Source organism: Muscardinus avellanarius (genome assembly GCF_963383645.1).
Source record: "Muscardinus avellanarius genome assembly, chromosome: 11".
Classification (NCBI taxonomy): Eukaryota; Metazoa; Chordata; class Mammalia; order Rodentia; family Gliridae; genus Muscardinus; species Muscardinus avellanarius.
In genome coordinates, this window is record NC_137797.1 from 25,993,439 (window position 1) to 26,021,166 (window position 27,728).

General features: G+C 39.1%; 1 protein-coding gene across 1 annotated transcript in view; it reads right to left on the minus strand.

Moving 5' to 3' along the window:
- CFAP54 (cilia and flagella associated protein 54) overlaps nt 1–27,728 on the minus strand; it is a gene marked incomplete at both ends in the record, with an annotated part of 316,371 nt that overhangs the window by 117,147 nt on the left and 171,496 nt on the right. Inside the window, 7 exon segments of the mRNA XM_080704815.1 lie at nt 8,175–8,228; nt 13,450–13,572; nt 17,987–18,073; nt 20,740–20,922; nt 23,209–23,275; nt 25,601–25,810; nt 26,109–26,196. Of these exon segments, the coding sequence (XP_080560941.1) occupies nt 8,175–8,228; nt 13,450–13,572; nt 17,987–18,073; nt 20,740–20,922; nt 23,209–23,275; nt 25,601–25,810; nt 26,109–26,196 (812 nt within the window).

Genomic DNA, 27,728 nt, shown 5'->3' on the forward strand with positions numbered 1-27,728 from the left:
TGTGAGGAGCACAGCCCATGGGCTCTCCCTCTCTCCACCTCCTACCACCATGCCCTGACGTCTGCCACTCCCAGCCTCACATGGACTGAACCCCCAAACCGTAAGAAAACAAATCTTCTTTCCTCTAAGTTATATGTTCACTTCTTTAGATCATAGCTGTGAGAATGCTGACCAGAACAGAAAATGGTAGTAGGGAAGTGGGATTGCTGCTATATCTAAGTCTGACCATGTGGCTTGTAACTCCTTGAAACTGGTTTGTGAGAGGAAATTGAAAAGGACAGAATGTGACTATACAGACGAATAGTAGAGACTGTGCTCAGGAGATGTGAAATGGCCAAGAGGACTTCATAGAAAAATGTAGTAAAGGCCACATGTGTTACCCTTTGGCAAAGAGCTTATCCACATTTTGCCCACATCCTGAAACTTTGGATGAGGCCAAATTTAAAGATGATAAGCTCAACAAACTAGCAAGGGAAATATTAAAATGGCAAAATATCCAAACCGCATTGTGGATATTTGTGTCTGTGATCAGTGAACTGTACACTGAATTTCAGGAGCAGAAAGTGAAGCAGAGAGACTTTATAGATTTGCACATTAAACAGAAAGGCTAAGACTCAAAGGGACAGCATCACAGAAGGAAGTAAGATGGCTGAAAGGAAGCAGGAAATGGTGGCCATGATGGAGTCAGGGCCAGCAATGGCTATGATGGAGTCGGGGCCAGGGTGGCCCAGATGGACTCGAGGACAGTGGCCACGTGAATGGAGCAGGCTCAGCTCAGAGGCTGTGCTTTAGAAGGTCCCAGCAGCAATGATTAAGAAGTACATGAGTACCTTCTCTGTTGGCAGGCCCTCTTGGAGCTCACATAATGCGGGCTTTTCTAGAAAAAAACAGGGGGCTATGAAAGTTTTCCCCAAGATTTCAAAGGAAGGCCTGGGAAGCCAGACAATATGTGGTAAGGTTGGAATTCCTGCAATCAGGTCCATTTGGGGTACTTTGTGAAACTCTGAGGGTGAAGTCGAGGTTACAAGAAAAACATCCGAGATTTAGAAACACAAGAAATGTAGAATGACAACAAGGAAACGCTGCTGGCTGTGAGCCACGAACACAGGCTGAAGGAGCCAGTAAACTACCCATTGCAATCAGCCAGGCTGCAGGGCGAGGCTGCCAAGGCTGCCAAGGTAAGAACACTTCTTACTACCATCTGCCTCAAATGCCAGAAATTGAACTGCAAGATCCAGTGCTTGCCCTGCCAGATTCCGTTACTGTTTTGGTCCATCCCTTCTTTCTATGGCCTTAGTCCTCCTTTTTGGAATGAAAATGTTTACTCTTTGCCATTGTATACTGGATGCATGTAACTTGCTCTTTATTTTTAATCTTCATTGGCATTTACATGGGTTCACGAGAGTTCACCTGGAGTCTTATAGGAGACTCTGGACTTTGGGACTTCTCAGTGATGCTGGAACTGTTAAGACTTTGGGAACTCTTGGAGAGGACTAAAAGCATTTTGCATTCTGAGCTGGGCATGAGCTCTTCAGAGGTGAGGGGTGGAATGTTCTGGTTAGATACAGAATGGCCCCTTGAAGAGCTCATAAATTGGTGTTTGGAGTTGATATAATTGAGTCTTGAAGGCTATAAATCCATTATTTATCAGTAAATTTATCTGGGTGGTGGCTAGAGAGGGTGGACCCCTGGGGGTTCAGCTTTAGAGATTATATATGGTTCCTCTGCCCTCTGTTCTCTCTTTCGTTTCTGGCCTTCATGATGTGAGGAGCACAGCGCATGTGCTCTACCTCCTCTGCCTTCTGCTGCCATGCTCTGAGATCCAACATCCCAGTAGTCACATGGACTGAATCCAGGACCATAAGAAAACAAATCAAATCTTTCCTCTCAGTTATGTGGTCAATCTTTTAGATTGTAGCTATAAGAATGCTAACTAGAACAATTTCCTTATATTTTCTTCAAGTGGCTGCAAAGATTTTGGTCTAATTCCTAGATCTTTGAACCATCTTGAGTTGAAGTTTGTGAAAGAAGAAAGATAGGAATGTAGTTATCTAGTTTCATTATTCTACAAATGGATATCTACTTTCCCCAGCACTAATTATTAAAATGTCTGTCTTTTTCTCAATGAATGTTTTGGGGATATTTGTCAAGGATCAGATGAATATATCTTTGTAGGATTGTCCCTGTGCCTTTTATTAAATTCCATTGTTCTATGTATCTGTTTTTATGTCAGTACTATGCTATTTTGGGGGGACTACTAGTTCTATAGTTTGAAGTGAGTGATTAAGACACCTCCATTATTGTTGTTCTTGCTCAAAATTATTTTGTTCTATTTCAGTTCTCATATTCTTCCATATGAATTTATTTATTTATTTATTTATTTATTTATTTATTTATTTATACAGTACTGGGAATAGAATACAGGGGCATTCAACCTCCGAGCTATACTCCCAGCCCTATTTTTTATTTTTTATTTTGAAACAGGGTCTCATTGATTTGCAAAGAGCCTCACTAAGTATCTGAGGCTGTCTATGAACCTGCAGTACTCCCGTCTCAGCCTCTCACATACTGGAATTACAAGCATGCATCACCATATGAATTTTAGAACTATTTTTTCTAGTTCTGTGAAGAAAGAATATCACTGGTATTTTGATGGAGATTTGATTAAATCCATAGATTGGTTTTGGTAATACATCTATTTTAACAAAATGAATTCTGTCTATCCATGAACACTAGAGGTCTTCCATCTCCTAACGTCTTCTATTTCCTTTTTCAGTTCCTGTCCCAGCTTAACTTGGTCTGACTTTCTCTTCTTCCATTATTTCCAAAATAAGCTTGTCAGTATCATCTTTCTCTTTCACCTTTTGTTACCTTTGATGCCAAACATGCCCTAATGGTACAGGTACTGGTTCCAGGTAAACAATTTCTCTCCTGTTTCATCAGACTGCAATAACCAAAATTTCCAAGTCCTCCCCAAGCCTCTGAACTTCCAATATCATGAATGAATGCATTTCTTCTCTACCACATGTTTCCTACCATGATATTCTGCCCCACCACAGGCCTAAAGTGATGGGGCCAAGTGACCATGGGTCAAAACTTCTGAAACTGTGAGCTAGCCAAAATAAACTTTTCCTCCTTTCAGTTGATCTATCTTAGATATTTTCTCAGAGGAACAGAAAGCTAACTAACATAGCATGTCTATCAAGAGAGACATTTAATGTCAGAAATGTCAGAACCATGCCAGTATTTCAACAATACTTCTGTCATTCCCCACCAATTTCTGACCTGTGCTTCATGAGGCCAGACCTGCCACAAAACAAAAGTGAACCTGGTGCTCAGAGTGAGGAGATACCATATCAAAACAAAGAAACTGTGAGAGTTCATCACCCATATCCATGCACATAGGCCACTCTTTTGTCCCCCCCTCCCTCCCCGCCGCCCTTTTTTAGCATGAGTAAATTAGGGAAAGAACGGGAAAAGAATGAATAGACAAGCAGTCTCCTTAACCAGCTTAGAGTCCATGGTCATCTATCTTTCTCCTGTGTTCACTTTAAAAACTGAAGGCTCTCCCTCCCCACACACTTCCTTGAAAGAAATCATAGCCACAACTCTGAAATTCAACTCTTAGTCTTCTTACTGAAGTCAAAGTGGTCTAGAGAAAATCAGGCCAATGGGCAAGGGGTCCTACTTTAAGTACCTGCCCAAAACCTCAGTGCTGCCTAATCATCACCCTGTGTTTCTCCAATTTATTCACTCTCCTACACAACCATTGCATCCCCTTCTCTAAATTCTAGTTCTTCCCTCCACGCTAACAACCTCTGCTTCCTCCACTTGAGAAAACTGAAGCACTCAGAGCATCCACAGACCACAATGCTCGCTCCGTCTACTTCACCTGCCTGAGCATCTGCTGCCCAGAGTCCCTCCCCCTCCTGCTACCTAAGGCTGTCACTGCCACCTAGGGCACCAATTTTGTCTCTACCGTTTCTCAGTTCTTCTCTCCTATATCATAAATGTTTTCCTCCCTCAGAGACCTCCCCTATCAGTACATAATCACGCTATCATCTCCTCCATCTTAGAAACACAAGAGCTCTAAACCTAACTACCCTCTCGTGTTACTGCCCTAGTTCCTGCTTCCTTTTACTATAACACTCTAAAGAGTTGTCAATATTCTCATTTCTATCCTTTCATTCTGTTTGTGGTACTGGGGATAGTCTATCTCAAGGTCACACCCCCAGCCCTATTTTTTTTTGTTAATTTAGAAACAAGGTCTCACTAAATTGGTGAGACCAGCTTTGAACTTTCAATCCTTCTGTCTCAGCCTCCCTGGTACTAAGATTATAAGCATGCACCACCATCCCCATGAACCCAACCCATCTTTATCTCAAAACCCTTTGATTGAAATCACCAATGGCCTACACTTGGCTAAATCAAAAGTTCAATTCTCAGTCTTCAAATATCTTGCCACTTCTTGTCTAACCATTATTTATATGTAAATTAGACTGCTATATGTCTTCAAATGTAAGACACTTTTTTTGGTAGTGAGGGTAGAACCCAGGGGCTTTTCTACCTCCAGGTTATACTCCCAGACCTATTTTATACTTTATTTGGAAACAGGGTCTCACCAAGTTGCTGAGAGACTCACTAAGCGAGGATGGCTTCGAACCTGTGCGATCCTCCTATCTCAGCCTCCCAAGTGCTGGGGTTACAAGCATGCGCCACCACACCCAGCATAAAACATATTTTGATTTCAGATATATTAAATGTGAAAAAAAACCCTCATACTTAAGACTCAGTGAATTTTTAAACTTGCTTTGTCAGCAAAATTCATTTTATATTATATATTTTTTGGTACTGGGATGGAACCCAGGGTCATTCTACCTCTGAGCCACAGCCCCAGCCTTAATTTTTAGTCTATTTATTTATTTATTTATTTATTTATTTGCGGGTCTGGGAATGGAACCCAAAGGCATTTGACCTCTAAGCTACATCCCTGCCCTATATTTTCATTTTGAAACAGAGTCTCACTAAGTTGCAGAGAGCCTCACTAAGTAGCTGAGATTGTCCATGAACCGCGATCCTCCAGTCTCGGCCTCACGAATGCTGGATTACAAGCATGTGCCACCACGTCCGGTTTGTGAGAAAAATTTTATACTATTGATTTGCCCTCATTCTAAAAAATCTTCTCTTAGCTTCAGTCCACCACAGTCTCTCGGTTTCATTTCTATCCTACTGGCCACTTCTCTTCATTCTTCTTTGCTGGTTTCTGCTCTTCTGTACTTCCTAACACTTGGCGTATTCTGGAACTCAGCCCTCTTTTCTTCACTCCCTCTCTCCCTCTAAGAGGATTTTAATGGGGATCTTGGTTTTAATTTCATCTAGAAGCTGATGCAATCACCTTTTTCTCTCTAATTCCCATCTCTCTTCTGAACTCAAGACACATTGAATCAATTTCTGACTTAAGTCTCCCACTTGGACATCTAAGAGATATCTCAATCTTAATTTTTTTTTTTTTTTTGGTGGTACTGAATATGGGACCCAGGGGCCTTCTACGTCTGGGCTACACTCCCAGACCTATTTTATATTTTTTATTTGGAAACAGGGTCTCTTAAGCCAGCTGAGGCGGACTTCCAATCTGTGCGATCCTCCTGTCTCAGCCTCCCAAGCGTGGGGATTACAAGTGTGCGCCACCACACCCGGCTCAAACTTAATAATATTTTTAAAACTAAAGTCCTACTCTCCCCTACCACTACACACAAGAAGGAGCTCCACGAGTGCCACAAGGGCTGGGAATGTGCCTGTGTTGTTGATTGGCTGATAAGTCTGATTGACAACACCAACGACACAGTGGGTGCCAGACATTATGTAACACCATCCTTTAAAACATAAGTAGATGAAGCCATAGCTCTGCTCAAAGCGTTCCAGTGGCGATCCATTTGGCCCGGATAAGAGCTCAAGTTCACTGGCCCTATACAGCCCTTTTCAAGCTGATCTCCTACAGCTCCCCCATTACTCACATAGCTCCAGTCACTCTGGGCAACCTGCCCCTCACCAAGCGAGATAATCTTGCTTCAGGGCCTTTGAACTTGCTGTTCTCGCCTTTCTAGATTATTCTTTCCCCAGAATACATAGAATTTACCTTTTTACCTGCGTCAAGTCTGTTCACAGAAGTCATTTAGTGAAAACTAATCTGATCACCCCATTTTAAATTACAACCTGCATCCCATGCCCCCAATCTCCTTGACCAACTGCTGGGTCTATTTTCTCCCACAACATGGTTCTCTTCCTTGGATCCTGTATGATTGTTTATGACGTTTACTTATATATCATGTTTATTACTAGTCTTGCCAATTCAGATATAAGCACCACGGGAGCTAGCGACTGTAGCGCTGATTGATGTATTTGATTGACAGCATCAGAACAGCACCTTGCTTATATTAATAGATATTTTTTGTATTTATCTAAAAGGGAGGAGCTATCTATTCTATAAAAGAAGAAAACTATTTGCCTTATGTAAATCAGAAGATTCCAATGTTTGGGAAAGTTTGAGGCAATGGTGGCAGTGGAGACATGTTCTTGTTTGTTTGCTTTTGTTAATCTCTTATAAGGGGTTGAAATCAATATGTTTATCAGAAGAGCCATACATTGAACAGCCACTAGGTCTGACCTGCTGCCAGGCTGTCACTCTGGGAAAATGGCTGACCCTTCCTGTCTGGAGAAGAAACTTCAGATTGATTGGGGGGTAAGAAGAGAGGACATTTCTCTTCTCTTTCCCTGTGCAGCCAACAGTGATTTAATGAGCCTTGACAATTACACACACACACTTGAGGATCAAAGGAAGATTAATTAGTAATGCTATTTAGTACTCCTCTCTCTCTACGCAGGAAACACAAAGTGTAATGTGAAGAGTCTTAAGCAGGCCAACAGTACTGTTTTAATTAATTAGCTAATAGAAATCAGGTTTCTAGTATACTGTCAATCTCTTTTTGTATAAAAGAAATGATTAGACAGACATTCTTTTTATGCTAAAAACTGTTCCTTAAGGAAGTGTCTTTTAGGATGGCCTGGCATTTAGAACTGGAAAGAAATAAATATTCTTCAATTCCTCAAGGTCTTAGAATGTTAAAATAAAATATGAATATGTATTTATACCTTGCAAATACCAGTCCTTTCATTTCAGGCAACTTGCTTATAAATTAATAAAATTTTAGGAAAAAAACATTGAGTCATACGAAACATAATTAAAAGTGAACTCTGTGAAATAAAATGCACAATAATAGAAAAGTATTAAGGATTACATTTAATAAAAGGTAGGTAAGATCCTATCAAAATTATGGAAGACAAAATTAAAGCAATTTTGAGGAAATGCTTCTCAAGTTATTTAATAAAAACAAATACTTACTTAAAAGAGAATACTGTTTCCTAGTATTTCAAAAATAACTAAAACCCATGTGTATCTGTCCACGTTAACTGTCCTGGGTTAGGCAGACTTCTCCCTTGTCCATTAACCCACAACCATGATTGTGATATATGCTTCTGTCCGAGTTTTTTCTAGGGGGCATACTGCCAATACACCTAGAATTTTTAAGTGATTATTTTTAAGATATTTAAATGCTACTAGAACATGAAATGCTTAACTCTCAAACACTCATTTGTTGACCTAGCCAAACATATTTAGATGGGCAGTTCACTCTCTTTTTGTGAAAAATACTGGAGAAGCCAGAGGAGCTTATGAAAATGTCACATGAAAACACTCCCAACCACTGGAAGATGGTCTGAAAACTGGGAAGAGGGGAGGGGAGTCAAAGCCATACTGAACATGTGCACTGTAGGACAATGTCCAAAAGCCTTTTTTACTATAAGATGCAGCTGGTACCTTCTAGGTAATCAAGATAAATACTAAAGTTAGAGATAACTGCCATAGCAAGATAAACAAATTGAATCCATATCTGTGATTGGTAAATGGAAGCGGTAACCACTCTTTGCTAGATCAATGTGATCCATATTCTTCTTCCTCTGCCCTCAGAATTTTGAGATAAAACCCCACTATTAAAAACAAAAGAGCATATTACATATAAAATTTTCCAAACCAAAGATTACATATACCAAACAGCTGAAACTACTCAAAAATGATCCCCACAAAATAGCCAATGTTTATAAAATATTGTCATCCTTACCTGTCTGTTTTCTCTGTTGTCAAGAGGTTTTTCTGAATCAAATAATTGAAATGCCTGTGAAAACATAAAATATTAACAGTAGGGACCAGATTAATTGAGAGCTCTTTTCAATAGAACTATTAATGTATTCTAAAATTATTTTAAGTACCACTGTTATTGTAAGTGTAATGAATGCACTAGTCAGAAAAGATTATAAAGAAGTAAAAATCATGCATAAGTCAGTTTCCCTTATTTTGTCAGTGTTATTATTTTGATGTCTCTCCTACAAATTTATTTTATGCATTTTGAACATTTATTCAGATATTTGTATTTTATTTTCATTAAATACTACGTCAGCCGGGCGTGGTGGCGCACGCTTGTAATCCCCACGCTTGGGAGGCTGAGACAGGAGGATCGCACAGGTTCAAAGCCAGCCTCAGCTACTTAGTGAGGCTCTCAGCAACTTAGTGAGACCCTGTTTCCAAATAAAATATATTAAAAAAAATAGGTCGGGGTGTAGCCCGGAGGTTGAGGCCCCTGAGTTCTATCCACAAGATGACAATAAATAAATAAATAAATATTACATCATACTTTTCTTTCTATATCAATAAGTTATTTGTAAAAACCAGTCTAAAAGTGAGAAAATACTCTACCCTGTGAATGTAGCCATTTCTTTTCCACCATTTGACTTCTAAAGGAGACATTTCCTACCATCACCCCACAAATCAGGCTGAGTTAAAACATTGATGACTATTTCATCTGTATTTCTGATTATTGCTTCCATGCACATTGCTAGAAGGAAGCTTTCTGGTCCAAAAAATAAGAATATATTGAAAAATTATAAAGAGGCTGGCTCACATTACACACCCTTCCACACATGTGAAAATACCAGGATGATGACATTTTTAACAGGACTGCATAGTGTAACTTTGAATATTTTTTGCCCATGTGAAGTAAAATTTATATTACTATTCAGATTTTTAAAAAATTTTAATTGGTTCATTGTATTCATACATCTTCATGGGATGCATGATGGTGGAGACATATATGCACACATCACCCAATTAGCCCTTACCCAGTTTCCATCCCATTCCCTCCTTCTCATGTTTGGCTTAGTGATTGACATTGATATGTTTGTTAAAGTATATCATGTGCATTAGAGAATTTCCCTCTTCCCCCCTCCCATTCCTCAGTTAGGTCACTTTATTTGCTCAGCTATAGAATCTCCTGCTTCGTCTAGAGTTCCCCATATGAGCCATTTTCTCCCTAGCTTTCGCATATTAGGGAGAACATCCGATTTCTTATTTTTTTGTGACTGTCTAATCTCACTTAGCATAATGTCCTCCAGATCCATCCATTTCCCTGTAAATGATGTAATTGTATTTTTCTTTATGGCTTAGTAAAATTCCATTGTGTACATATCCCACAGTTTTGTAATCCATTCATCTGTTGATGGACATCTTGGTCATAGTTTGGCTATGGTGAATTGTGCAGCTATGAACATAGATTCTAACGCATGCATTAGTTTGGTACTTTAGTTTCCTTTCTTTGGGGTAGATACCCAGGAGTGGTATTGCTGGATGATATGGTAAGTCCATTCTCATTCTTCTGAGAATCCTCTATACTGTTTTCCAAAGTGGTTGCACCAATTTACAATCCTACCAACAATGAATTAGAGTTCCCACTTCTCCACATCCTCGCCAGCATTTGTTGTTGTTTGTGTCTTGAATGATTCCCATTATAGTTGGAATTAGGTGGAATCTCAGGGTAGTTCTGATTTGCATCTCTCTGATTGCTAATTATGTTAAACACTTTTTCATGCATTTATTGGCCGTTGACCCTCCATGTTTTCCACAGATTTGGAGTCTCGGTTTCTCCCTTCCTCCGTGGGTGACATATGCCTCTAAGACCAAACTCAATGTAAGAGTTTCTGTTCTCCACAGAGGGGTGGACTGGTCTGACTTCTCTCCATTCACAATTGGGTGGTCTGTGGTGATTGTGGAGATTCTACTAGTTGGACCTAGTGTTAAGCATAGGTCTCCCCCACCCACACTTTCCACTGATCAGAGCCTGAGTCTGTCTGAGCTTCTGCTATGTCCAACAGCAGACTCTATCCCCACCTTCTCTGGATTAAACCACAAAATCTCAGACCCAGGAAATTTATCGTGGCCACATAAGTCCCTGGGGGCGCCGTGCTGAGTGTTCTCCCGCAGGGACAGTGACTTCACTTAAGGTGTTGCTATGCACTGGTCTGGTTCTCTGGCAGACGTAGTAAGCTTGACCATCACTGCTGTAAGTTGTAGACTCTAACCCCTACCATTGCAGGGTTGAACTGCAAAATCTCAGACCCAGGGCATTTATCATGGCTGCACAAGTCCCTGGGGGCGCTGCTCTGGGCGTTCTTCCCTGGGGACCGTGGCTTCACTTACAGTATTTTTGTGTGCCAGTCTAGATCTCTGGAGGGTGTTGTGAGCTCGGCCACCACTGCTGCAAGTTGTAGCAGATATTTACACAGGAAGAACGGATGGCCTACAATTCCAATGATCCATAGCTGCTCACTTCAGGTCCCTGATTGCCCTCCTGTTTATCTCTGGAGTCAGGTTCATGGAGGGAAGATGGCACTTGTGTGGTGCCCGCGACCCTAAGGTGAGCAGGTTTCCCTTCTGGTGCTCTGGATCCCTGGAGGGCACAGCGAGCTCAACTGCCACCACTGGAAGCTGCGAAGCAAGATGGTGCCGCTGCAGCGCCTACTGCCGCAAGGTGGTCGGGTTTCCTTTTTGCTCTCTGCTCAGTCTTCTAACATTTCTTTTTCTCCAGCCTTGTACCTATCATGTTATTCCTCTACTGGTGGTATTTTCTGGCTTTGTAGAACGCTGTTTCCAAGGCAATGGAGATCGGGTATATGTTGCTTTCTTTGGTTGCCATCTTCCCAGAAGTCCCTACTATTCAGATTAATTATTCTTGTGGTTCCTTTCCTTGTTTTGTGAATTATCTGTTAACATGCTTAGCTATAAATGTAATGGTCCACGAGAAAACAATTTATTTGCCATAGGAGACTGTGGCCTTGTCGAGTTGTGTGCATCCCTCTTGGGTATAGGAAGTGTTTTTAAAAAGATGTTCAGGAGAGGCTAAAAATGCAGGGAACAACCCTTACCACTGTGAGATAAAAGCTGGGCACAGTGGCACATGCCAGTAATCCCAGTACTTGGGAGGCTGAGTACTTGGGAGGAGGATTCACAGGTTTACAGCCAGCCTCAGCAACTTACTGAGACCCTGTTTCAAAATAAAAAGGCCTGGGGGTATAGTTCAGAGGTAGAATGGCGCTGGGATAAATCCTAATCCCCAATAACACACATACACACACACACACACACACACACACACACACACACACACACACATACACACACACATGGTAAGAGTATGCTCTACCCAGACTCTGTGAAGGTTCCAGTTGCCCACAGTGGTGACCATCTCAGTAATGCTCTCTGGATTGCCTTTCCTCCCTTCCCTTTATAACACTGTCACTCACTGACATGAATACATCCATACTTCCTGGAATTACTTCCCAAATTCACTACTTGTTCCCATATCTGTATCTCAGGATTAGATTTTTTTTTTTTTTTTTTGGTGGTACTGGGGTTCCTGGAAGCCCTTCTACCTCCGGGCTATACTCCCAGACCTATTTTTTACATTTTTATTTGGAAATAGGGTCTCCTAAACCAGCGTGCGTGGCTGGCTTCGAACCTGCGCGATCCTCCTGTCCTGTCTCTGCCTCCCAAGCACGGGGATTACAAGTGTGCGCCACCACGCCCAGCTCAGGATTGGATTTTGAGGGATCCCCAAACCAATACATCATGTACAGCTTTTGTTGGAGCAAAGCAATGGTAAGTGTTTCTATAAATTCCTTTTGTTTTGAAGACATTCTTTGTTGTCTATAATATATAGAAAAGCTAGTCATTGAATAAGGGTTTGGTCTTTAGTGCTATAAATTTAAGAGTTGATAGTGAGACATTTGATTTATTGATAAGAACAGAATCTCAAGATGAATGTAATGTAAAAATGAAAAATCCAATAGTAATCTTTAAGACTTTTTCATTTACTTCCTTTACAAATGAAACTTAATTCATTAATCCCTTCTTTAAATAACTGGCCTGCAGCCTAATAACATTGGCACCTATTTTAATTATAAACCCTGAAAGCATTTCCTCTTTTAATTACACTTTTTAGATTCCCAATTGAAGCTGGAAAGCTGCAAATTAACTTTGAGAATACAAAATTTGAAGTCAGAATCCATTGGGAGATAATTCACCCACACATTTATCTTATGAAAGCTAATGGATATAAATGAAGCTCAAATTTTACATGTAAAAAATTAGTTTCAGACTTTTTGTTGTTTGTTTTGGTGAAAGCGGGGGCCATTGGAAACTCTCTTATTTCTCATTCTACCCGACTGCTATCTCTTTCCTTCTCCTGTTCCTGCAGTCTAAATGTGGATGACCCTAAGGTTCTGTTCTTTCATTTCTATCTTTCTCTGGTTGCCTGAGATGCCAACTAATTTTATCTAGACCTATGCTTTTAACTCTCTATGTAAATGTTCCCAAATGTACACCTGAAGCCCCTCCTCTCTCTCCTGAATTCCAGACCACCCATCTCTGCACCCATCTCTGCTACTTCTCCACCTGGTTGTCTACCGTGTTCAAACTCATACTACGTTCAACTCCTACCAGGAGCAATATTCCCCTGATCAGTATATGAGAACATTCTCTGACCGGTTGCTCCAGGTGAACCCTCTGCAGTCACCCTTGACTTCTTCTCTCACATTGCGCATTCAAGCCATCATCCGCAAATGCTGTCAGCTCTACCTTCCAAATCACTCAGATATGGAGCACTGCTCACACCCTCCACCACCACTATCCCAACTATTATCATGTGTCAACCAGATTCTTTGCAGCAGACTTCACTGCCAACCCATGGTTTATTCCCCAAAGAGCAAAGTGGTTCTTTTACCTTTGATGCCTATAATGTTGGGTCTATGCTCAAAACTCTTTAAGGTTTCCCACCTGGCTTAGAGTAAATTCCAGTCCTTACTGCAGAATCATGCTCCCTCCCTCTCAATGCCTTTCCATTCCAAATAAATGAAACCTCATAAAACTTGATGCTAGCTATATACAGGCTTAACAGAGGTGTGCAATGCCAGAGACTTATAAATACACATTTGTGAAAATGTTCCCTGTGTTTTAGGAATGTAGCATTCAAAGAAAGAAATGGTTTTTGAATCAAATTGGTAGATCACCTTAATTTTTCCAGTTGCTTTAACACCAGCAGGTACTGAGCAAGGCATGTTTTTTCCATAAAAAATCTGGGATAGCTCATAAAAGGCTTCAGTAAAGAAGCCCAAATCTATAAGAACTTCTATCTAGAAAGGAAAGAAAATAAAATTTTAAGTTAGTTTTTTTTTTTCACTTATAACGTAAACATTTTAAAGAAAAGTAATCAACCCCTGAGATCCAAAATTTCTGTGCAGTGATGGTACTGGGCTATGAATTGATGTTTGCTCGTTGAGGCGTGGATGGAGTGACCTGCATTTGGGTGCATGAGGGTCTCCATGTGCAATAGACCAAGAATCTAACAAGCAACAGCAGGAAGCTGTTCAGAACAATGAGCACTTATCAGATGTTGCTTACTTCATCAGAGGCAAACACATTAAAAATATAATTGCCAGGGGAAAGTTTTTTTTTAAAAAAAATAATTGAATTTATCTCTGTTCCCATGGCAAACGGTGGCTTAAAAGAAAAACAGAAAAACACTCCTGATGTTCTTGAACACTGAAGAAAGACTAACTCCACAATGTATCACCATTATTGAGGTGATACATTCTCATACAAAATTAATAAACACTATCAAATTTAAAGGTATACACAAACCAGCATTCACTGATCACTATACATTTTTTTTTTTTTTTTTTTTGGTGGTACCGAGGAAGGAATTCTTCTATCTCCGGGCTACACTCCCAGACCTATTTTTTTATATATTTTTTTATTTGGAAACAGGATCTCCTAAGCCAGCAAGGCTAGCTTCGAACCTGCGCAATCCTCCTGTCTCCACCTCCCAAGCGCGGGAATTACAAGCGTGCACCACCACGCCCAGTAATTTGATTGCTATACATTTTGCGTGGCTTATTTTGAATATAATCCAGCAAGACTACCAGTCAGGAAATGATGAAAAGAAAAGATCCTGTTTGAACTCATTAACTCAACATGTTTATTGAGCACCTTCTTATATACTAAGCCCTCCTGGAGGTTGCATTCCTTTGGGATATATATTTAATTAAATGAAAGTGATACATGAAGATATACACCATGTGAGAGGGCATGGTGGTGGTATTGACAAATGAGACTAGAATCAGGAAGAGCATTGGTGAGCAGAGCCCTTCAAGATAAGGGTTGGGGATGGCTTGAGGGAGAGAGACGTGTGAGTATCTGCTGAGGGGACCCTGAGCACAAGGGTCATGTGGTGGGAGCTGTTTTCCTGTTCTAGCCTGTTCCCGGAGCAGCCTGTGTGGCTGGAGCTCAGGAATCCAGAGCAGGAGGTTTAGGAAGGAGGAACAAATGGTGGCCAGAGAGGCCCACACAGAGCCTGCAGCTCACAGTAGGAGCACTACCTTTTATTTTCTATGTGATAAAAAAATTTTAGGGAGTTTTCAGCTGGGACCTATGTTTTCTAAACATCTAAGTGACTTTGTATTGGACAGAGAATGAAATGGTAAATGTGGACATGAAATAAAATGCAAAATTGGGTGGAGATACATATATGAGCATATAACCCAGAAAAAGAAATAGAAATGTATCCTTGGCATGTCTATATATCTTACTCTCCACCCTAGCTCTGGAATCTCAAGAGTGAATAAACTTTAAGGAAATAAAAAGAAGGTAAATTAGGGGAAATTGGCGATGTAAATAAAACACAAAAAGTCAGAAGAACATTGTAATGGGAAAAAGAAAGTTTCTTGTCTACTGAACTGTAGACTGTGGTTCCTGCCTAAGGTATCCTAATCTCTAAGCTCCCTCGTGCCATAGGGCATCGACATAAGCACTCAGGGAGACATAGGGACTCTGTTAGGTTTCTAGATACCATTTTCCTCACTATCCTTATAAGGAAACACCTCCCAAGATCTACGTAGGGTTAGTCTCCTCTGGTCCTATGTGGGGTTAGCCTCTGTAAGACTGCTATATATGAACTCCCTCTAAATTAAAAGCTATCTCTGATTTCAGTTTATCATGCCAATTTGACTATTTAGAAAAATAATCAGGAGTGTTTATCATAGACATACTTTCAAAATAATCAGTGCTGTGAACACAAACAGACCAGATGACAAAAAGAATGAGCCATAAACCAACCCTTTACTCACACAAATGCAGAACCTTCCTAGCAACGTTTGACATGTGGAGCATAATAAATCTTTGAAGGTGCTGGCAGTTCCAGAGTAAAGCCAGACCAGCTGAGCATCAAGAGGTCTCGCAGAGTTCCTTGCAACATGCTCACCAGCGCACACAGAAACTTAACAGCAGGATCGACCGTGCTGTGCTTTGTCAGGAAGCATCATTGTTTACTGTTTTCTCACTGACTTTTCTCTCTCCCCACTCACTGACCCCAGTTTACTTTGGAAAGGTCAGGCAAACTATACTCATGCAGGCTGTTATTTCTTCCTCTGTATGATATATCAGTTGCCCTTTTACAGTGCCTCTGTCAAAACCCTAACCCAGTTTTCCAAACCTACTAAGCCGGTGAGGTCCCACTTCTGTCTCGCTCTGCTCCCAGCACTGGTACCAGATCTGATTGTGTCATTCTCCTAATCAAAACCTTATAATTAATCCCTGCATCCAGCCCAAGGCTCCAGAATAGAGTCAACAGTTCTCTGTTGCTTTTAAGCTATTCTAGGACAAAAGTAGCTGTCACTTGCTAACAAGCCACTGTGACTTGAATGTGTCCCCCCAGAGTTCATGGGTTAAAAACGTAATCCCGAAATTCACATATGGTATTTGGAGGTAGCGCCCTTGTGTGCAGTAGACACTGAAAAAATTCCTGCAAGTTTTAAATTTGATCCAATAACTAATTAGGGAATCTCAAGTATGAGAATTTATTACTCAAGACAGTACAGGGAATTAAAAGATGAATAAGACATAGGCCATAGCCTCAAGGATTTTGTAATCTTGAGAAGACCTCTGTTAGGAAAGAAAGAAAGATATATACAGTTTTAAGAAAAAGTGTTGTGGAAATTCAAAAGTAGAGAGTAACCCAGAGAGGATAATCCAGAAATTTTTAAGGTCAATAATGAATTATTTATTCTTGGGTTAAAATATGTTAGTAACACCAGAAGTCCTTTTGGGAATTTCTTTATTTAGAAATAGAGGATAATGAACATTTTACATAGGGCCAAAGGGTCTGGATGGTCTGCATTTCAGAAGGAAGTCCTTCATTTGAAGACAGGAAGAAAGTGGGTGTTTGTGGTGCATGCCTGTAATCTCAATACTTGGGAGGCCGAGACAGGAGGATCAATGCCTGTATAAAAGCAAGCCTCAGCAAGTTGTGAGGCCCTCTGCAACTTAGTGATACCCTGTTTCTAAATAAAAAATAAAATAAGGCTGGGGGTATAGCTCAGAGGTAGGATGCCCCTGGGTTCAATCTCCAGTATCACAAAAAGTAAGGCAGAAAAGAAAAAGAAAACGGAGGGATTTGGGAAAGAAGGAAGAGCATATTTCAAAAAAGAACCCAGGGAGAAGAGGTGTGCTGGCACCCGCTCACTCCTTATTGCAGGAGCTGACTATGCACTTCTCGTCGACCATGGATCTTCCCTAACACCTTGTGGGAGCTGAAAGTCAGCCATATTGGGCATATTTGTGGCACACAAGAAAACTGCAAACCTACCCATCAGTTGCTTTTGTTTTTGTTTAAGAGTCCATTGTGAAGATTTACCAGCAGGCAGCTCATTATGCCATGGGAGGAGAGGCAAAAGCATGAAATGATAACCAAGTAACACATTAGGCCCAGGAATGACAATTATTCTATTTTAAATTGCTTGTTTTGCCTCCACTTAAATTTTTCTGTTTCCCCAAAGTTCAATAATATGCACAGTAGAAACGAAAGGTATTGGTGATTATGTTGTGTGTGTTTATGTGTAAGTAGGAGAGTGTACTAAGTGCAAATGTAAAATAAGAAATAGAGACGAGTTTCATATTAGAGACGCGAGGGTACAGAACTGGGAGCAAATTTGCTGAATGCTGAGTGAGATCCATGTACAAAACAAACTCAACAAAAGTGGAAACTTGCAACCTGCATTACTAGGAAAGTAAATGGAGAGAAGGAGATCCATGAGGTCCCCACTTCCCATGGGGTGAAGTCAATAGTATGTGAGAACCTTAGCTGACATCTGGGTTGCAGAATTCATTATCTGGTCTTATTAATTCAACTTCCTGTGCATTGAAAAATTCTTGCTTACTGTAATATACATATAGGCCCTTAGGAATAAATTCACAAAAAACAGAATGCTGTCTCCCCCAGAGAGCCAGTCTCTCAGAAGTCGTGATTTCCGGGATGTCTGGTGTTGGGTGAGGCTTGTTTCTAGGTGAAGCTAAGCTGTTCCTAACTCTTTTGTGGCTCAAAATCTTTCTACAGGATGTTTCTTTTAGTTTGTTATGATGATGGATAAGCTATTTTATATCAATATATCACATTATTATCATATTATTCTTATGAGTGTTTGAATTAAAGTAATATACCATAATCTCCTTTAACAGTTAATATAAAATGTCTTAAATGTTTATATAACATACCTTGAGAATTCTTGCTTCTAAATTTCTGATTAGGTCTTGGCAAATTATAGAAACAAAATATTGGTACAGTGCAAGAAGAGGAAGAACCTATCAAGAGAAAAATATTTTAAGATATACTCTATCAAGTCAATCACCTAGTATTCAAAATAGCCAAAAGTCAAGAATAAGTATGTTGTGTAAAGCATTGATTGAGCTTCCATGCGAGCAGACTAAACTGTTCGGTATAAGTGAAAGAATATAGTGTAGGCTTTATAATTTTATCAGATTTCCATTCTAAGCACATGCCATTTGGGACCCCAAACCTAGGTTTTACATCTTTTTTAAGCCACGGGAAAGTTAAAATCCAATTAATTATCTTCATTGAGAAAAAAAAAAACTAAACATAAATGAGGCCTGTTGAAAACTTCTAGCAATGAGCTATCAAGTAAGTGCAGGTTTTAAAGCCAAGGGGTTCATAACCATGTCCCCTAACTAGGTCTTACCAATTCATCTCCATGTCCACTGCCATGTGTCTTCAGTTGGGCTTTTTCCCATTGGCAAAAAACGTAATATGCCCATTATATGTTGAATGGGAACAAAATCTAACAAGTCCCAGCTTTTCCATGGCATGCATTCTACTGCTTAAAGCAAAGCATAATGTCTTTATCTTCCTAGACTTCGGTTTTTCTTGAAGTCTCATACGTGTAACTCAGCATCTCAGTGGGCCTCACTGCTGCTCATCCAGAGAGGGGAAGGTTTTGCCTGAACTTTGGGATAGCCCCCGATCTCAACTCAGACCTGAAGCTTTTACCCTGAAGCTGTACCCTTCCCTGCCAAAGGGAGATGAAGTCGGAACGATTGAGAACCCCAATATTTAGCAAAATCATTTCCCCAAGTTCCACAGCTCTGGGTCCCCTAGCTAATTCTGAATTTGACAGAAGTCCCCTTAGCTGCTCAGCTTCTTCTCAAGGAAGTTAGTGTGATTCAAAGTGGAAAGGGTTTACTTCTTGCAAGTTCATCTGGGAACCTCCAATGGCAGGGCAAATAGGGCAGCTGGGAACAGCAACAACTTTTTAAAAGGATTAGAACTAGTCTTCAATGGCTTCAAACACAAAATACTTTCCTACAATTATGCATTACAAACATAACACAAAACCTTTTTTCTACAATTAATGCAGCACAAAACATTAAGAGTTAGAGATTACCTTTGAGGTTTAATTCTTTTCTTTAGTGAGAAATAAAAACACACCATTTTATTGCTCAATTATTCTGAAAAAAAAAAACTTCTCAAATTCTTAGGCTTTAGAGGGGAAAAAAGTCTCAATTCTTTTCCAGTGCAGTGATATGTATTATATATGAATATAAGTAGGCAGCTAAAGGTAACCCAGGGGATAGAATCATTTTCTCATTTGAGAAATGAATCCCTTTTACAGAAATAAAGAGCACCTTTTATTATTTTTAATAAACAATTTCTTGCCAAATCTGCCTAGTGTTAAAAGCATTTATCAACCTCTTCACTTTAATACATGGCTTTATAATTTAACAGCTCATATTGTGGAAATAAATATTTTTAATATAAAAAGAGGGCTGAATTTAGAAGAACAAATATGCTAAAAAAATAGAAAACAATATATGAAAAACAGGAGTGTAGGTATGAAAGTTATGAAGTTAAAAAAAAGCCAAAAAGGCAAAATAATGGATATCAAGAAGCAAATGAAGTGGAAAAAAGAGACAAAAAACAGAGTAAAGAATGTAAAATTGCAACTCAGTGAGACCCTGTTTCAAAATAAAGAATAAAAAATAGGGCTGGGAGTGTAGCTCGGAGGTAGAATGCTCCTGGATTCCATCTCCAGTACTAAAAAAAAAAAAAAAAAAAAAAAAAAAAAAACATAAAGAGTAATAGAGGAAAGACCATAAAGGAAAAAAATTGATACAAGGAGAAAAATATCACATGATCAATTACTAGAGTATGTTAACACTCTAGTATTCCTTTTTAAATGCAACCAAATTCAAACTTATGATATACTGTGATTTCTTTCCCCACTGGAAAGGTGAGTTATAATCGAACCTTGAGGCCTCCTAGGACATTAAGAAATGTCTGCCTTTTATGTCACAGAATCTCTTGTTTTTTGGAAATACCCTTGACAGAGAGAAGACAAGAGACCCAAAGACCAACTTATCTCAATAGGAAAATACTTTGAGAGTTTGCATAATTATAAGAAATTAACAACTTAGTCTCTCCATATTACAAGTACATTAAATACCTATGCTTAATATATCAGTGACACCTTCTAGTCCATTTTAATCAAATGTCTTAATAAAAAAGTAAAATTATAAGCCGGGCGTGGTGGCGCATGCTTGTAATCCCCGCGCTTGGGAGGCGGAGACAGGAGGATCGCGCAGGTTCGAAGCCAGCCGCGCTGGCGTAAGAGACCCTGTTTCAAAAATATAAAATAGGTCTGGGAGTGTAGCCCGGAGGTAGAAGGGCTTCCAGGAACCCCAGTACCACCAAAAAAAAAAAAAAAAGTAAAATTATAGGGTAAAAAAAAGAGAACAAAATCAAACCAAATACCACTAATTTTATATCAAAAATATAAGGCAAACAAAGATGTTAAAGAAAGACCATCCATACATTTTATTTTGAAGTAATTATAAAAGCCCTTAGCATACTAACTGAAAAGTAAGAACTGACCCAAAGAACATTAGCAAAATTTAAAACGTATGGCAAAAAATACCAAAGTGAATTCAGAGTTGTTGATAATTAAATTACTCACTATTAGATTGTGCTTAGCAAAGTGCAGTTCACGTATGACATAATACAGGCTCGCAACTACAGAGCAGATGTTGGCCCTGTATCTGTCAGAGAAGAGTTCGATGCCTGGGAGAAGCTGAGTGATTTCATACTGAGCATAGCTCCGTTCAGCTTTGGGATGCGGAAGTGTGGTTCGAAGCAAACCCTGAAAATGAGTAACAGTGAAATAGAGAGCTATAAACTGCAGCTGCAAAGATGAAATGAAAGAGAAGTACATGTATCACTTCCTAAAAATAAGTAGTGCGTGCTTAGTATGCTGTACTCCATAATAAAACAGTAATTAATAGTGTTATTATTATAAGTTCCCATGGCTTTTATCACTCAGAGTGGACTTTTTTTAATTCCATGGCTGTTGTATACTTGTTATTTACAAAGCAGTAATCATTACATAAAGTTGTCATTTGGGGAAGATGAGTGTGTATGTTGGGCACTGCTGATCAATTTCTATAAGCATTATCTAGCTTAATTGTAGCTCAAGCAATAAATCTGAGGTTACACGGATAATACTGCCCCCCCAAAAAAACCCAGTTATGTCTACTTAACTCAAAAACCTGTGATATTTCAATATACCAAATTGTAAGGGGAGGAAATGAAAACTTAAAGTCTAAATCAGGCAGAAATGATTCCAAACCTTTGTGTTAATTAAAAAGATGATCTGATTAATATGACCAATATTTCTTTAGTAATTTATATAACCAACATTGTACTAGGTTCCAGGGAAACAAAATAAATACATAAACCAAATTTACATTTATAAGTGTTTCTTTGATTATCTTAAATAATTATCTTTTCTTAATGACAAATACATTATTTTTAAATGTATTAAAATTATTATTATTTTTTTTGGTGGTACTGGGGTTCCTGGAAGCCCTTCTACCTCCGGGCTACACTCCCAGACCTATTTTTACATTTTTATATTTGGAAACAGGGTCTCCTAAGCCAACGCGCGCGGCTGGCTTGGAACCTGCGCGATCCTCCTGTCTCTGCCTCCCAAGCGCGGGGATTACAAGCGTGCGCCACCACGCCCGGCTTAAAATTATTTTAATATATGTCAAAAAAGAATTTTAATCAGATAGTTTATTAAGGTTATAAAGCAATCTATTCTGAAAGATTAAGTCGTTTTAAAATTTTTAAATTCACAAATTTGCTTTTAAAAATCATCAATATAACTGGGTATAGTGGTGCACACTTGTAATCTCAGTACTCCCGAGGCAAAGACAAGAAAATCTTAGGTTCAAAGTCAGCCTCAGCAACTTAGTAAGGCCCTCACTTAAGAGCCCTGCAACTTAGTAAGAACCTATTTCCAAATAAAATAATAAAATAGGCCTGGAAGTATAACTTGGAGGTAGAATATTCTTGGGTTCCATCTCCAGTACCACCAAAAAAAAACCAAACTCATAAAAAGAATTAGCAGGCTTTTAAAATAAATCCCACCAGCTAATTTTAAAACATTGATAATGTAGTAATACTTAATGTCCACATTAAACAAAAAGTAATTTCCTAAAATCACATATTTTCAAGAACAAGGAATATCAGACAGAAAATAATACAATAAAATCAGGTATGGGCTAATTGGGTGATATGTCCATGTATGTCTCCCCAAGTCTTTTATCCCATTAAGATGTATGACTACAATGCACCAATAAAAAATAATTTAAAAACAAAGTCAAAACATGCGATAAAAGGAGCCCAGATCAAATCCTCAGCCCCTCTGCACTTGCCACATTCTCTCTTCCCTTTGAAGCATAAGCCAGAGGTATTTGCAATAGGAGAAAATTGCAATGTTTTTCCTTACATTTAAAGAAGGCTTTCCCAAATAATTTATCTATTCAGACTTCAGAATCTATCAACCCTTTCTGATACACAGGACAAGGGTATCTGTCCATCTGTCACGGTAAACAGAACATTTAGTAAAGTGCAAAGGAGCCTGACTATATCCCCAAATCTCTGAATGCCTGTATTTCAAATAAAAGCTTCCTTTCTTCTTCAGGGAAGTCAAACCAAAATCCTGAGAAACGCAAACAGTCCTGTAGTCTTCAACTTCTTTCTTGGTTCATTAACATATTGTACATCATCTAACCAAGAAAAAAATTTGATTTAGCGATGAGGTAACTAACCTAAGGCAACGGTCTGATATCAAACAGACCAGCCTCACATCGATCATGGGTAACATGATCTTGCTATGGGCAGGAGACTCAATTTCCCAACCTGTAAAACTCCTTCTGTTAAAGGAAAAAACTGATGCTGGTGAATATTAAAGGGGAAAGTGCACCAGGGTCCAGCCGGTAAAGGCAAGATGGGATTGTGATATTTAATCTAGGTTTGTGCTATTTTTCTACCTGTGAGTTCTATGAATATGATAAACTATTGCACATTTTCTAACAAGTAAGTGAACGTCATCTTACTGTAGAAACCCATAATAGAGTGTTACCTGAAAGAGCAGCGCAGACAAAATGCAACAGTTGATTCTCTTGTTAACACTCTGTGTCTTAATAAATCTAAGGAAATGAGAAACATTGATTAGTTGACAATTTTCCAAGATATTTTTATATAAATACATGTCTTCAGACATATTTAAGACACAGAAAATATAAGAAAAATATATCCAAGAAAATTTAAGATGAATATTTTAAAAATCAGCTATAACACTACCCTATAAAATGATTTATTTCTAGATTTTTTCCCTCTGTGTAATTATACACAGAGAAACACAGACACCTGAACACTAATACCATAATTACATAATACAATTATTTTATAATTTTCTATCCACAGACATAATAAACTACACAATTTCAAAGAACTTTAATATTGTATTGCATGGATGTACCATAATACAAAATATTAATCTCTAATTTGTTTTATTTTTGTTGCTGAAATAACATTGTTGTAACTACATTCCTGAGCACTTATCCTACTAATTCCACTGAACAAATCCAACATGGAAAATTTTTGGTATAAAAAATACTCAGATTTTTGGTGAGTACAGTTAAATAACTCCTCCCAAAGATTGAAATTATGTATTTTCTCACCAGTCATACATTATGGAGCTGCTCACAACATTAATTCTCTCCATTAAAGGTTAAGATAATATCTCCATTAACTATTGTCTCCTTATATCTGAGTTGCCTTTATATGTGTCCTAAAATTTGCGCTTGCAACTGTAAACCATATTACCTTTTCTTGAATCTCATTTAGATAAAACCAGTCAGCTTCACTATTAATAAAATCGTCCATCTGAGTTTCAGCTTCTCCATGTAAAGATCTGCATATGGTTTTTTTTTTACAGTAAGAAGAGTTCTAACTACTCAGAGAGCCAAAGAGAACAGCCAAAGCCCCTAGAGATTCACATCTCCTACTGAAGTCAGACTGCCAGCTGGGTAACCAGGAAATGATTTTATTTTTGCTGAAATCACTAGGTAGTAGCTTCAGAGGTTCCGAACGGAGAGGCTCTCTGGAAAGAATGCAAGAGCTGACCCTTTCTAAGCTGTGACCTTCTCCTTTGCCTTTTCTAGTCCCAACCCCCAAACTCTACTAAGTCACAAGTGGGGAGAATGTGTGTGTGTGTGTGTGTGTGTGTGTGTGTGTGTGTGTGTCTAAGGATGAGTACATTCTCAGGTGTACAAAATCAAACTTGACAGAAGTTTAAAAAAACTTTCACATTTAATACGTTTAATGTGGTAATTTCTTACTTCCCTCGCTCAAAGGGAAATTAATTTTCTGAAGACAATAAAAAACTCATTTGAAAATATTATTGTTTTAATTTGCTCTATGGCTCAAAATATAGTGCAGGCTTTTGCCCACTACACCCTCTAAGAGAGCTAAAGAAGTAACTGGAGGAATAAAAGATACTTCTACTACTTCTATACTTTTAAATTTCCAAATATATTCAAGAAATTTGTGAGTGCTAACTGTGCACAAAGCGCTATGATAGACATTCATATATGTTAAATCCCCCCAAAGATCTCATTCTGGCTTGAATATAAGATATCCCTTAGAAAAGCTCATATATTTACAATACAAAAGTGTTCCGAGGTGAAACGATGAGAGTTCCGATCTCATCCATGGACACATTGAAGGATTAATAATTTGAATGGATTTACTAGTGGTACCTTAGGCCGATGGGGTGTGATAACTGAGGGCACGACCGTGTGGAGTACATATCTCCTTGGTCCCACCCACCCCCTTTGCTTCCTGGGTGCCAGGAGCTCCACGGCTTTCTTCCACCACACTCTGCCACCATAGTATTTCTGCCTTGGAGCCAGCCAACCGTGGACTGAACTTCTGAAACTGAGCCCAAATAAACCTTTCTTCCTCTGAGTTGTTCTTATCAGATATTCTGGTCATGGCGATGCAAAGATGATTAACAAACCAAGAAAACGAATAGAGTGTGTCATGTAATTTTCACCACCACAGCTGAGTCAAAGGCAGTGAGGCTCAGAGTCAAAGGCAGTGAGGCTCAGAGGAAATGAGTAATGTGCCAAGAGTACGAGGTTACTAGGATGCTCTCCATTCAGCCCAAGTTGGCCAGCCTCCATGCCATTGCCGTTGCCCCCAAAGCAACTACTCCTTCATTCGTTTGTCCAACAAGTAGTCGTTAAATGCCAGCTCCCTGCCTGGCACGTGGTATAAGTCAGTGAATAGAGCAAAGACCTCTGTTCATGTGTTGTTCGTAGACTGAGGGTGGGTGGGAGGAGTCACAGGAAAAGAAGAGAAACAATAGACATCACAAATAATTCTATCACTCTACACAAAATGGACATAACTGTCCAAGATTCCAGTGCACGGGAGGCATGGCAGTGTCATCCCATCCCCACACTCACTGTGCTATCTTTGCTGATATGATTGCGCCTTGCAAGCACCCCCAAATGCCAACTTTTGACAGGAATTCTTCGCTGTAGTCTTTAGAGGCTGCACGTGAAGAGCCACCGGTGGCAGTGGTGATGGGGGTGCCAAATTCTTTCCACGTATGCAGCACATTTGTCTTTCTAAAGATGTAATCAAGAGCTTGACACCAGCACTTAAAAGCAGCCCTGAAACAGAAACAGCATCAAACAGTGTGTTTCCCAAGACCTGTTATTAAATCTACCTGCCAGAAGGAAAAGCAATATGCTGAAGAAACATTCAATTAACACGTTAGGGAATAAATCTACACCATTCATTGCTCATAATAGTTTCTCTCAAGTAGTGTATGATGAATAAAATGAAACAATGCAATATTATTATAGAAATAAAATTTTTCAAAGACAAGATTTTTCTAATTATTGAATATATTTTTCTTAAAGACAAACAAAAAGGTTGCCCTTGTTCTACTGGCTCCTAAAAATCTACCTTTTCTTTTCTGCAAAGATGAGAAGGCTTCCAAGTGAATGCAATGCCTGAACTTTAAGACTTCTTTGATTGCTGGCTTGGAGAACATCTGTGTTTTTAATCAAGTGAAAAAACAAATGTCAGTTCCAAGAAAAATATTTCCTCCATATTTGCAAGAATATTTTAAACTGCATTATTTCTTAACTGTGTAGATTGTAATAAGAAAACTGCAAGTTAATCATGCTTTCAAATGTCAAACAATATATACACTCAGAGAGAGAGCAAACAATGTTCTATTTGAACACAGAGGAATGGGAGATTGAGTCTAACATGTAGGAAATAAGTAAGCTCCATAGAGAAAGCGGAATGGAGTCCGGTGGGTAAAGATGTTAAAAAGAACACGTGAGGGAGAGAGGGTGTGTACATGGGCATGATGGGGCTGACTGGAGTATGGTTTTTGTAAAAGATTGGATTGGATGCCTGCTCAGATTTTGGAGGCTCTTGAATTGCATATTATGGAGCCTGAGAAGGTGCACGCCTGTAATCCCAGTAGTTGGGAGGCTGAGACACATGGATCGCAGGTTCAGAAACTTTATGGGATATGTACACAGTGAAATTTTACTCATCCATAAAGTAAAAATTAATTAAATCATTTACAGGGAAATGGATGAAACTAGAGAACATTAGGCTGAGATTAGTCAGTCACAAAAAATAAGAAATCGGATGCTCTCCCTAATATGTGAAAGCTAAGGAGAAATGGGTCAGAGGAGGAACTCTGAACAAAGAAGGAGATACTATAGACAAGCAAATAAGGTGACCTGAGGGGATGGTAGGGGGAAAGAGGGAAATTTTCTAATGTTCATGATGTACATAAGTATATCAAAGTCAATCACTAAGTCAAACATGAGAAGGAGGGAATGGGGCAGGAACTGGGTAAGGGCTAACTGGGTGATATGGGCATGCATGCCTCTACCATCTTGTACTCCATTAAGATGCACAACTACAATGCACCAATAAAAAGTTAAAAAAAATTACCTAAACATAATATATATGCATATGTATGCACAAAGAGAAAAAAAAACCTTGTGAGACCCATTTCAAAATAAAAAATAAAATAGGGCTGGGGGTATGGCTTAAAGGAAGAATGCTTCTGGGTTCAATTCCCAGTACCAAAATAAGGAAGGAAAGAATGGAGAGAGGGAAGGAAGATGGAGTCTATCCTAGCAAATGAGAAGGCCCAAAGAGTTTGCTTTTCCCAGATATGTAACAATATATCACATCAGATTTTTCCTTTTACCTAAAGGCAGCAAATGTATCTTTAATATAATGTAAAATAATTTTGGGGGGTTCTTATAAATGAATGCATTCAGGGTTATGTAGCCAAAAACCCAACCAACATGGTAGTGGTTCCTAATAAGGGCAATACTGGCTCCTAGGGAATATTTTAGTAATCTAAGGAAAGGCTTTGATAGTGGTCACAATGCCTAGTTTTTATTTTTTTTATTTTTTTATTATTTTTTGTGGTACTGGGGAAGGAACCCAGGGGCATTTTACCTCCAAGGTACACCCCTAGCTCCTTTTTTTTTTTTTTTTTTTTTTTTTTTTTGGTGGTACTGGGGTTCCTGGAAGCCCTTCTACCTC